The following is a 13,641-nucleotide window of genomic DNA, read 5'->3' on the forward strand; positions in this document are numbered from 1 at the left end:
TAGCTGTGAAGGCTATAATATCCTTTCATTTGTTTTTCAGTTGAACCCAAAAAAGCACTTAGTGTTGACATTTAGAAGATGAAGCTGGCGTAGGAAAAAGGTGCAGCAGAGTAGTTAGTGTTTTTCACTTTTTGAACATCGAAGCCTTTCAATGTTTCAATTTCATTTGTCTTTTGGGATTTATTTTATTCTATTTTTCTTCTTCTGTAACACTTGTAACATGTTCTGATTATCTCTGTTAAAGAAACTCAACAGTTTCCCTTTCAATTGACCAATTTGTCTCGTTTGCATCCTGAGTGACATTATTCATGTCCCCATAGTTACCTGATGCTGTGTCCTGATGCAGTATTACTAAGTATCAAACATTCAGTGGGTTAGGAAACATTCAGCATTCAGCATAATAATCATCAGTCAGTCTATTTTATTGACAGTCAAAGTAAGAACTATGAAATTTGAAAAAATTCCACATCCACCTGATATGAAATATGTTTGTGTAAATTCATAATTGTACCATTTTATCTTTCATCATCTTATTTACACGTTGCCGAATCTCTTGCATTTTAATATCATAAATTATGGGATAGAGCAGAGGAAGGATGACCAAAAAATTCATACAAGTGAAAATATTAACTGTTAACTTCATAACTCAGACGATTATAAATGACACAAAAAAAGATGCCACGGAAAAAATGAATAAAAGTCACTAAGTGAGGCATGCATGTCTGCATCGCTTTCCTCTGAGACTCTGAGCCTGAGAGGATCACCATGAAAATGTGAACATGTGACAGAATGACAAGAAAACAAAGGAAAACCAGGACACATATATTGCAGCACAAACCATACACACTGATCAGAGTCGTCTTTTTACATGATAGTTTTGCAATCATCAAGCTGTCACGTAAAAGCTTATCAACTGGCTTATCAGCTTATCAGCCTGAGTCTGGATGTCAAATTAACCTGGACAGCTGAGGAGGAGCTGAGGATGAAACAAACCATCATCAGCATCAGTTTGACTTTAGCTGGCGTCATGACGGAGTGGTACAGCAGAGGTTTACAGATAGACACATAACGGTCGTAGGCTATCAGTGCTAGGATACAAAATATACCACCGCCGTACATGTTGGTGAAAAACACTTGTGTTAAACATCCTTCTAGAGATGTTCCCTGTCTGTTCACTAAGAGATGTTTGATAATGTTCGGACACACAGATGAACTACCTATCACTCTGCTCAGAGCCAGGTTTACTAAGAGAACATACATCAGTCTGTGAAGGCGAGACGCAATACAACTGCAACAAGGACAAGGATAATACACAAACCTGAAATGTAGAAGACAAAAATACAAATGACAAGTGCAAAATTCTTTTGAAATTTAGCACACATACATTTGGCCTCAAGGATGACCTGATTAGATTTTGGTAGTTAAAGGTCAAAGGTCAAAGTCAGGGTGACCTCACAAAACACAGTTATGGCCTTGTGAACACAATGTCTCAGTAAAAGGTCGACACTCATGATATGCACAAACCATAATCATCTGGTGAAGGGTTTCTGAAAAGGCAATAAAACTGTTTAGTTTTTAGGGCAAGTAAGAACTGTACAGATACAGAGGCACTAAATTATTACCTGTTATAGGAAAATCTTACATGATGGGAGACTTGAAGAAACAAAAACTGGACAACTGAGTCCCAGTTTAATCAACTTGATATGGGATAAGAGATGGCAGAGCAGCGCTATTGATAGGAAATGTCCAACTATTTAATTAACAGCTTCACCATCTGTTTCACTGGTCACTATAATAAGAACTCCTCAGGAGCTTTATTGCTTAAAGGATGGTGGCTGCTAAACCGTCCTTTAATCTCCAGAGGCCTGTACGACGAAGCAAGTTTAACAAATCCAGGTTATGTTTTTATTATGTGGCTGCACTGAGCCGAACATCGTCCATCCTGGTAACATGTACTTTGAAGCTGGTTATCACCAGGTTCACTTAACTCTGGGTTCACCGGTCCAGCTATGAGCAATGTTAATTGTTGTTAATTAGTTGTTAATTATAAACATCATTAGGACTATGAATAAAGAACTAATGATATGAGAGGAAACACTGATACCTGCATGTAAATTCAGTTATAGTGACGTCATCAAGGGTGAAATGAGAACAAACTAGAATCAAAAAGAAATAGAGATAATATCAATGATTAAAGTCAGACTAATGATAAACTGTAAAAAAGATCATGAATTATCATCAAGTTTCTTCTTCAGTCTGATGATGAACAAACTGTTGATGAACATGTGATGCAGATAAAATGAACTGTTTCTGCTGCAGAGAGGAGAGAAATCAAAGAGGAGAGGACTAGTTGATGTCTGATGAGTCAGACCGACTGAAATGTTCATTAATAATCATGGAAATAATTAACAGTGTGTGGATGATTGTTGGTTTAGTTTTTATTTATATTTATTATTAAGAAGAGAGTAAAAGCCTCATCACTGTCAGGAATCCTGTTGATGAAATAATCTGTGTTCAGTTCATATGAAGCTCTAATAGCTAGTGATAAACTCTCCTCTGTTTCTTAGAAGCTGTTTTAAAACCAGAGTGGACACATGGAGAGACATCCAATGATTGGTCAGTAGTTTGGCAGGTAATAGTAATAGGTAATAGGCAAGTATAGTTTTCAAATGGATCTAAAAAAGTATACAGAAACCAGATTTTTAGTATGTTTATTTATTATTTTATTTCAACCCACACAAACTTTATATTGCCATAAAACCAGAAATCTCACAGTGAAACTAGGACCTTTCATCAATATTTGTAGATACAGTTTACATATTCACTACATTAAGAAAATAGGCATGTTGTGTGATCAGTTTGGCTGCCCATAGGGATTCCCCTTCACTACAGGCACAGCCTGTAATCCCAACCTGCACCTGTGTAAATCATCAAGTGTTTTATTGAATTATTTGCCAGAAGTGCTCCACAGTCAAGATGATCATATGATCTTACATGCAACATCTGTTCTGAATTGAGAAATAATTGTAATTAAACAACTGTACTGTAAGATTACTACTGCATGTTTTGGTGACTGTGTAAGACGTCAGTATATTTTCTAGAGTAAGTATAAAGACTGATTGATTGTTCATTTGTATGTAAACAAAATGAAAGTAAAATGGCTAACAAAAACATACGTGTACACACAAAAGTACTGACACAATTACACACCCATGGTCAGAAAGAGATTATAGCAGTGAGTGAAAGGTTGCAGCCTGAAGTAATAATCTTTTTACCTCTACTGTTCTGACAAAACTGATGAACAAACTAAACAGTTCAGACAAAAGACTGACTATACTACTGAATGGCTTAACAGAGAAATGTTGTTTATGTTTAATGTGACATCATTTAGGAAACATTTAATACACGCTACATGTTCTTTATCACTGTTAACACTACTACTGACAGGGGCTTCCTTTGTATGTTTCTTTCTTGTTCTAAATAAACAAATTGTGAGATGATAGAGGACATACACTAAGTGTGCTACATTTTTTTACCAAAAGTAAGATTTTTGCATATGATGCGGATTTTTGATACATTTAGCCCATATATTAAAGGGTTGAAGAGCGGCTGGCACGTGAGCCAGTATAGTGATAAAAAAATACGCAACACAATGGGTACATTACTCATATCAAACCTGCTCTGCACTATTTCAAAGAAAGCACCAAAAGAGAAGTTCAGGAGAGAAGCAAGGTGAGGTGTGCAGGTGCTGACAGCTTTCTGTCTGGTCTGTTTAGAGCCAGAAAAACACACTTTGAGAATCCTCATGTAAGTGTAAAGAATTAGAATCATAAGAGCAACTATTATGGTAAATATGTAAACAAGTCCATAGATGTTGTTGACAGTCGTGTCAGAGCAAGACAGTTTGACAACAGAGTAGTTGTCACAGTAAACTTTGTGAATCGTGTTCTCACACAGCTGTAAAGGAGCACTCAGAGATATCATGACAACAGTTGCAACTACACTGTATAACCATGCAAATGCAGTAAGGGTTACAACCTTAGTGGATGTCATACATGTGTTATATTGTAGTGGATAACAGATAGCAAGATACCTGTCATAAGACATGACACCTAAGGTGAAAAATTCCACACTTCCATAGAAATGAACACAATAAATCTGCAGGAAACAAAAAGGCACAGAAACAGTGTGAATGTCAGAGAGGATCTGAACCAGCAGGAATGGAAACAACCCTGTACTACCATACAGTTCATTTACAAACAGGCTGCACAGAAACAGGTACATGGGTTCATGTAAGCTTCTGTTCAGACAGATAACCACAATGAGAAAAAGATTGGCACAAACAATGATCATGTATAAAGACATAAGAGCCATGAAAACTAAATACTTCAAAAACCCTGTGTCAAAGTACGCAACAAGTTCAAAATAAGAAACCCGAGTGGAGTTTATCATGACCTTTGATTTGGTTCACTGAGTAATGATAACATTATTCAGTGGATTCACAAACTGATCTTAATTATTGTGTAACATTTTATTACAGGTTTGTATAGGTGCAGTTTACACTTTACTTTAAACTAAAGTGAAGCTAAAACATTAATCATATAAACAGCATTCATGACAGTATCAGCAAACAGAATCATTTATCATAATGCAAACAAATAATTGCCCATACATAAACTTTTGAATAAAAAAAAACATCTGTATAATACAAAGATACAACCAAACAAGACACAGTTTATGACATTATGTGAATCCTAACATTCATCTCTTGTCCAGTTGCACTGACACGGTTAATCCCTCCTAACTAAGACGGCACTCGGCTTCTGCTTCTTTTAAACTTTTCAAGTGAAGGGACGCCCGAAGCAGCAGACTGACGTCATTGTCACACCTCATAATCACACTGCTTGTTGCTGATTCCTGAGCTCAGATAAAATAGCAATTTTTTTTTTTTCTGGATAAATAAATTGACTTATAATTACAAATGATGTCAAAATGACCCACCACCTCCAGGACAACCTTAAAGCCATCTTTGAGCTATTTCTGTCTTCAGTAGAAACCAGGAGAGTGGTGAAATCAGAGGGTATTGAGAAATGGAAAGTCATGACTAACCAGGTTACGATTGGCTTTTTCCAAATTGACATGTCACATTAATAAGAAAGTTTTTTAGTGATTAGTGAAATCTGATTTCTCTGCTATTTATACAGGTGCTGCTTATAATCAGGTTTTTACAAGTATGCGTGTGTATGATGAATGACTGCAGACAGGCAGAGTAGCAGCAGAGCAGCTGGATGAAAGGAGATATTATTAAGTGGCCAGTATACTTTTATTACCCCCCCCCCTCCACCGTTTTGACATCATATTGGGGGCAAATGTCTCTCTCTCCACTCAGTGATTGGTCAGCTCTATGGAGGTGTAACAGGAGCTGTGGTCTGAACTCTTTTTAAAATTCTTGACGAACGTGTTTGTCACTTTTCATCTGAACAACTGAGGTAGAGACTGTCTGAAAATGTGTCAGGATTCTCTCCTCTCCTTTTTCACTTTGCCTTTGAGTGTGGCCATTTGGAAAAACTATAAACACATTTGCGATGTGGTTGGACAGTTTATGAACTAGTTCTGATTGAATAAACTCCAACCCTTACTGAGCAATGCACCCTGGTATTTGAAATGATTCATCCTCAGACTGAGACTAACACAAAGTAGCCTAGTCTACATAAATAAGTTGATTTCCACCAATGAACATTTGACTATCTGTATAATACAGGCACCTTTGTGCTCTGAGTAAAATCTGTGTCTGCCTGTCGTCCTCCTCTCACTGCACCAAGTCTGCTCTGATACAAACGCTCAAAAAATTTTGAAAAAAAAAGAAGAAGATGCAGTAGAAAAAAAAAACCAGCAGAGGAAGCAGTGCCACAGCGCCTCAGTGACTTACATCAGTACTACAAGTAACGTCACTCAATCATGCTTCCATATGTGTATTTACAGTATCCAGGTTACTACAGTAAACCCTCTGATTGTTGGTTTGGGTCTTTTTGACGAGATTTACTGTCAAAAAAAATACAAACTAGCATCATTGTAACCTTTGAGCTACATGCAGGGTCAAAGCTGTGGTGGGTCATTTTGTTGGGAAACCGTGTAGGTATTAAATTGTTTTAGTATGATTGACACATCGGAACTTTTGATAAATACTCGAAAATCATGATCTTCTTTCAAGTTTTAAAGTTACATACATTCTTCTTTCACTGTATAACTATGCTCTTAAATTTAACAGGGGTATTATTCCACAAAAATCTTTATATTCTTTGCTTAGATTTTTTTTTACAGAATTCTATTGAAGTGGTTGGTAAGGATGATAACTTTGGAATTGCTAAAAAATCTTTCTGGTAAAGAAGTATTTATGTCCCAGTCCAGGAATTCTTTTGTCTGTTCTTAACTGCCAAAATTTGTATTTGTCATTCTTTCAGCTTCTGTTGAAAATACAGTGGGTTCCAAAATCTGAGACCTCTTTCCCATTCAAGCCAAAGGGAAATATTCTTAATTTGTCGACTGGCCAAGTGATATGCTGATTATTTGGTAGATGAAAATGTATATAGTTTATATATTAAGTTATGTTTTTGGTTTCTTTAATTATTCGCAGCAGTGGAGACAGACAGGAAATGCAGAGAGAGGGAGTGGGGGAATGACATGCAGGAAACGGTCTGGCTGGGACTTGGACTCCTTGCTAAGGGCATTTGAGCCCAGACACACAGACGCACAAGGTGAAAATAATACCAGCCCCTCTGTCCTGGCTCGTAACAAAGTCTACACTAAAATGTATATTTCATTTAAAAACGTCTACTACAGTTAATCACATTTTATCATTATAGTTGACAAGTGTATTGCCAAAAGGTATGTCATTTAATATTTGCATTACTTTTTATTCAAGATAAGCAAATTTGTTAGTTGTCATATAACATTTGCCATCACATTTTTTTCCTAAAGAGCAGACTTTTATATACAATGCGTATTTTGGACATTTTCAGTCCATACAGTAAAGGGTTGACGAGTGGCTGGCATGTAAGCCAATATAATGACAAAACAATGCGTAATATATTGGGTAAACTGTTCAAATTAAACCTGCTCTGCACTATTTCAAAGAAACAGCCGAAGGAGAAGTTGAGCAGAGAAGCAAGGTGAGGTGTGCAGGTACTGACAGCTTTCTGTCTGGTCTGTTTAGAGCCAGAAAAACACACTTTGAGAATCCTCATGTAAGTGTAAAGAATCAACATTATAAGACTAAAAATTACTGTAAACATGTGAACAAGCCCAAAGACGTTATTGACAGTTGTGTTAGAGCAGGCCAGTTTGACAATATAATAATTGTCACAGTACACTTTGTTAATATTGTTCCCACACAACTGTAAAGAAGCAGTCAGACAATACACTATGAAAATATTGCTAAGAAAAGGGTAGAACCATATTAGAGAAGTAAGCATGGTGACCTTATTTGATGTCATACGTGTGTTATATTGTAGAGGATAACAGATAGCCAGGTATCTGTCATAAGACATGATGGCTAAGGTAAAAAACTCTACACCTCCATAAGAGTACAAACAGAAAATCTGCAGGAAACAAAAAGGCACAGAAACAGTGTGAATGTCAGAGAGGATCTGAACCAGCAGGAATGGAAACAACCCTGTACTACCATACAGTTCATTTACAAACAGGCTGCACAGTAACAGGTACATGGGTTCATGTAAGCTTCTGTTCAGACAGATGACAACAATGAGAAATAAATTTGCACAAATAATTGCAATATAAACAGTCAGAATAATCAGGAAATATAAGTATTTAAAAAGCCCGGTGTCAAAGTAGGCACCAAGGGTGAAATGTGAAACCTCTGTAGAGTTCATCATGATCTTCCCTTTAGTTCCTTAAGTGAATATGAACACTAGTAAGGGGATAAACACATTATGTTATTTTACAGGATTTGCTCACAGCGTTGTTAAAATTGAACTTTAAATGCATGATTGAGATATAAAGCATCAATAATGTACAAAGACACTTCAGTGTAATAACACCAAACAGATTAATTTGAATGAAAACAGTCACAGGTATGTCAGACTTACCAATACCTTATTGAAAGTCATTATAATGCAGGCTGTGACACTGGGTGAATCCTCACATGGATTTTCTTGCTTGTTGTAGTCGTGTTGTAACTCGCCCCAACTGAACGGAGACACTCATGCTGATCTTTTAACCTTTTCCAGTCAGGGGATGCCCACAGAAACTGTCTGACCTCATCAAATGATGCACTGTTACTGGTTTCCTCTATTGATGTAAGACAATAAGCAACATTTAAAGAAAATTTGTTTCGTTACTGGTATATTATTGTTGAGCTGTTAGCACGATAGTATTATATAGACATCAATTTTAAGTTGTAGACTGGTACGTGTCTCATAATGCAATCAGTACAGCAGTGCAATAAAGACATGGTCTTATTTTTTTCAAGTAAGATTTATTTATGGAATAAAACGCACACATAAACCCCTCACCCACATGACTCAGAAAGTGAGGTAAAGGAGAACATCCTGTAAGATGGGGAAGTCTAAGCATTGGCAAAAGTAGCAATGAAAAGAATTTAGACAAAAACCTGATGTCAACAATATAACTAAAAAAGAAGTAATTAAATAAATAAACAAATTGAAAAAAAACACCTTCAAGACATATTAGACAAACTGTGTGCTATTAACCTGACATGTCCCAGGTTTTATAAAACTTTACGTTAAAGCCATGGACGGGGTTTTTGATTTTCTCTGGGGGGTGGGGGGCTCTCACTTTTTAAAGGAGTATAACTGCGCATCGCTCACTTTAGGATTCATTGCGAGAACACCAAGGCAAGAGATCGCTCATTAAGAGGTAATGTAGAATATATTGTGACATCACTCACTAAGTATGTTATATCTCGTATTATGGTAAATAGTGAGCAAGTCCATAGATGTTGTTGACAGTCGTGTCAGAGCAAGAAGTTTTGACAAAACAGAGTAGTTGTCACAGCAGTAAACTTTGTGAATCGTGTTCTCACACAGCTGTAAAGGAGCACTCAGAGATATTCATGACAACAGTTGCAACTACACTGTATAACCATGCAAATGGCATAAGGGTTACAACTAATGTGGATGTCATTACATGTGTTATATTGTAGTGGATAACAGATAGAAGATACCTGTCATAAGACATGACACTAAGGTAGAAAAATTCCACACTTCCATAGAAAATGAACACATAATTACAAGTCTGCGAAGGACAATAAAGGGCACAGAAACAGTGTGAATGTCAGAGAGGATCTGAACCGCAGGAATGGAAAAAACCCTGTACTACCATACAGTTTCATTTACAAACAGGCTGCACAAGGAACAGGTACATGGGTTCATGTAAGCTTCTGTTCAGACAGATAACCACAATGAGAAAAAGATTGGTCACAAATACAATGATCATGTTATAAAGACATAAGAGCCATGAAAACTAAATACTTCAAAAACCCTGTGTCAAAGTACGCAACAAGTTAAAATAAGAAACCCGAGTGGAGTTTATCCATGACCTTTGATTTGGTTCACTGAGTAATGATATAACATTATTCAGTGGATTCACAAACTGATCTTAATTATTGTGTAACATTTTATTACAGGTTTGTATAGTGCAGTTTTACACTTTACTTTAAACTAAAAGTGAAGCTAAAACATTAATCATATAAACAGCATTCATGACAGTATCAGCAAACAGAATCATTTATCATAATGCAAACAAATAATTGCCCATACATAAACTTTTGAATAAAAAAAAACATCTGTATAATACAAAGATACATACCAAACAAGACACAGTTTATGACATTATGTGAATCCTACATTCATCTCATTGTCCAGTTGCACTGACACGGTTAATCCCTCCTAACTAAAGACGGCACTCGGCTTCTGCTTCTTTTAAAACTTTTCAAGTGAAGGGACGCCCGAAGCAGCAGACTGACGTTCATTGTCACACCTCATAATCACACTGCTTGTTGCTGATTCCTGAGCTCAGATAAAATAGCAATTTTTTTTTTTTCTGGATAAATAAATTGACTTATAATTACAAATGATGTCAAAATGACCCACCACCTCCAGGACAACCTTTAAAGCCATCTTTGAGCTATTTTCTGTCTTCAGTAGAAACCAGGAGAGTGGTGAAATCAGAGGTATTGAGAAATGGAAAGTCATGACTAACCAGGTTATGATTGGCTTTTTCCAAATTGACATGTCACATTAATAAGAAAGTTTTTTAGTGATTAGTGAAATCTGATTTCTCTGCTATTTATACAGGTGCTGCTTATAATCAGGTTTTTACAAGTATGCGTGTGTATGATGAATGACTGCAGACAGGCAGAGTAGCAGCAGAGCAGCTGGATGAAAGGAGATATTATTAAGTGGCCAGTATACTTTTATTACCCCCCCTCCACCGTTTTGACATCTCTGATTGGGGCAAATGTCTCTCTCTCCACTCAGTGATTGTCAGCTCTATGGAGGTGTAACAGGAGCTGTGGTCTGAACTCTTCTTTTATAAATTCTTGACGAACTGTTTGTACATTTTCATCTGAACAACTGAGGTAGAGACTGTCTGAAAATGTGTCAGGATTCTCTCCTCTCCTTTTTCACTTTCGCTTTGAGTGTGGCCATTTGGAAAAACTATAAACACATTTGCGATGTGGTTGGACAGTTTAATTGAACTAGTTTCTGATTGAATAAACTCCAACCCTTACTGAGCCAATGTACCCTGGTATTTGAAATGATTCATCCTCAGACTGAGACTAACACAAAGTAGCCTAGTCTACATAAATAAGTTGGATTTCCACCAATGAACATTTGACTATCTGATATAATACAGGCACCTTTGTGCTCTGAGTAAAAATCTGTGTCTGCCTGTCGTCCTCTCTCTCACTGCACCAAGTCTGCTCTGATACACAAACGCTCAAAAAAATTTTGAAAAAAAAAGAAGAAGATGCAGTAGAAAAAAAAAACCAGCAGAGGAAGCAGTGCCACACGCCGCCTCAGTGACTTACATCAGTACTCAAGTAACGTCACTGTTCATCTCGTTCCATATGTGTATTTACAGTATCCAGGTTACTACAGTAAACCCTCTGATTGTTGGTTTGGGTCTTTTTGAACGAGATTTTACTGTCAAAAAAAATACAAACTAGCATCATTGTAACCTTTGAGCTACATGCAGGGTCAAAGCTGTGGTGGGTCATTTTGTTGGGAAAACCGTGTAGGTATTAAATTGTTTTAGTATGATTGACACATCGGAACTTTTGATAAATACTCGAAAATCATGATCTTCTTTCAAGTTTTAAAAGTTACATACATTCTTCTTTCACTGTATAACTATGCTCTTAAATTTAACAGGGGTATTATTCCACAAAAATCTTTATATTCTTTGCTTAGATTTTTTTTTACAGAATTCTATTGAAGTGGTTGGTAAGGATGATAACTTTGGAATTGCTAAAAAATCTTTCTGGTAAAGAAGTATTTATGTCCCAGTCCAGGAATTTCTTTTGTCTGTTCTTAACTGCCAAAATTTGTATTTGTCATTCTTTCAGCTTCTGTTGAAAATACAGTGGGTTCCAAAATCTGAGACCTCTTTCCCATTCAAGCCAAAGGGAAATATTCTTAATTTGTCGACTGCCAAGTTATATTATTATGGTAGATGAAAATGTATATTATTTATATATTAAGTTATGTTTTTGGTTTCTTTAATTATTCGCAGCAGTTGGAGACAGACAGGAAATGCAGAGAGAGGGAGTGGGGGAATGACATGCAGAAACGGTCTGGCTGGGACTTGGACTCCTTGCTAAGGGCATTTGGCCCAGAACACACAGACGCACAAGGTGAAAATAATACCAGCCCCTCTGTCCTGGCTCGTAACAAAGTCTACACTAAAATGTATATTTCATTTAAAAACGTCTACTACAGTTTTCACATTTTATCATTATAGTTGACAAGTGTATTGCCAAAAGGTATGTCATTTAATATTTGCATTACTTTTTATTCAAGATAAGCAAATTTGTTAGTTGTCATATAACATTTGCCATCACAGTTTTTTCCTAAAGAGCAGACTTTTATATACAATGCGTATTTTGGACATTTTCAGTCCATACAGTAAAGGGTTGACGAGTGGCTGGCATGTAAGCCAATATAATGACAAAACAATGCGTAATATATTGGGTAAACTTGTTCAAATTAAACCTGCTCTGCAACTATTTCAAAGAAACAGCCGAAGGAGAAAGTTGAGCAGAGAAGCAAGGTGAGGTGTGCAGGTACTGACAGCTTTCTTGTCTGGTCTGTTTAGAGCCAGAAAACACACTTTGAGAATCCTCATGTAAGTGTAAAGAATCAACATTATATGACTAAAAATTACTGTAAACATTGTGAACAAGCCCAAAGACGTTATTGACAGTTGTGTTAGAGCAGGCCATTTTTGACAATAATTAATAATTGTCACAGTACACTTTGTTAATATTGTTCCCACACAAACTGTAAAGAAGCAGCCAGACAATACACTATGAAAATATTGCTAAAAAAGGGTAGAACCATATTTAGAGAAGTAAGCATGGTGACCTTATTTGATGTCATACGTGTGTTATATTGTAGAGGATAACAGATAGCCAGGTATCTGTCATAAGACATGATGGCTAAGGTAAAACTCTACACCTCCATAAGAGTACAAACAGAAAATCTGCAGGAAACAAAAAGGCACAGAAACAGTGTGAATGTCAGAGAGGATCTGAACCAGCAGGAATGGAAACAACCCTGTACTACCATACAGTTCATTTAAAACAGGCTGCACAGGAACAGGTAACATGGGTTCATGTGAAGCTTCTGTTCAGACAGATGACAACAATGAGAAATAAATTTGCACAAATAATTGCAATATAAACAGTCAGAATAATCAGGAAATATAAGTATTTAAAAAGCCCGGTGTCAAAGTAGGCACCAAGGGTGAAATGTGAAACCTCTGTAGAGTTTCATATGATCTTCCCTTTAGTTCCTTAAGTGAATATGAACACTAGTAAGGGATAAAACACATTTATGTTATTTTACAGGATTTGCTCACAGCGTTGTTAAAATTGAACTTTAAATGCATGATTGAGATATAAAGCCATCAATAATGTACAAAGACACTTCAGTGTAATAACACCAAACAGATTAATTTGAATGAAACAGTCACAGGTATGTCAGACTTACCAATACCTTATTGAAATGTCATTATAATGCAGGCTGTGACACTGGGTGAATCCTCACATGGATTTTCTTGCTTGTTGTAGTCGTGTTGTAACTCGCCCCAACTGAACGGAGACACTCATGCTGATCTTTTAACCTTTTCCAGTCAGGGGATGCCCACAGAAACTGTCTGACCTCATCAAATGATGCCACTGTTACTGGTTTCCTCTATTGATGTAAGACAATAAGCAACATTTAAAGAAAATTTGTTTCGTTACTGGTATATTATTGTTGAGCTGTTAGCACGATAGTATTATATAGACATCAATTTTAAGTTGTAGACTGGTACGTGTCTCATAATGCAATCAGTACAGCGAGTGCAATAAAGACATGGTCTTATTTTTTTCAAAGT

The 13,641-nt window shown here is 36.5% G+C and overlaps 2 protein-coding genes and 2 pseudogenes across 2 annotated transcripts; all 4 read right to left on the reverse strand.

The window, feature by feature from the left end:
* Nucleotides 1-3,522: 3,522 nt before the first annotated feature.
* Nucleotides 3,523-5,559, reverse strand: LOC111216802 (olfactory receptor 10A6-like). The gene is made up of 2 exons (XM_022738416.1): nt 5,539-5,559; nt 3,523-4,455 (listed from the first exon to the last, which is right to left on the reverse strand). Exons 1-2 carry the CDS (start codon nt 5,557-5,559, stop codon nt 3,523-3,525), a joined length of 954 nt encoding a protein of 317 aa, XP_022594137.1.
* Nucleotides 5,560-6,959: 1,400 nt separating this feature from the next.
* Nucleotides 6,960-7,892, reverse strand: LOC111216856 (olfactory receptor 486-like). The gene has a single exon (XM_022738486.1). The coding sequence runs from the start codon at nt 7,890-7,892 to the stop codon at nt 6,960-6,962; it is 933 nt and encodes a 310-aa protein (XP_022594207.1).
* Nucleotides 7,893-8,946: 1,054 nt separating this feature from the next.
* On the reverse strand, nt 8,947-9,474 carry LOC111216803 (annotated as a pseudogene).
* Nucleotides 9,475-12,415: 2,941 nt separating this feature from the next.
* Nucleotides 12,416-13,641, reverse strand: part of LOC111216804 — a 1,649-nt pseudogene continuing 423 nt past the window's right edge.

This window comes from Seriola dumerili, unplaced genomic scaffold (genome assembly GCF_002260705.1).
Source record: "Seriola dumerili isolate Sdu_G_001 unplaced genomic scaffold, Sdu_1.0 BDQW01000036.1, whole genome shotgun sequence".
In the NCBI taxonomy this organism is placed as follows: Eukaryota; Metazoa; Chordata; class Actinopteri; order Carangiformes; family Carangidae; genus Seriola; species Seriola dumerili.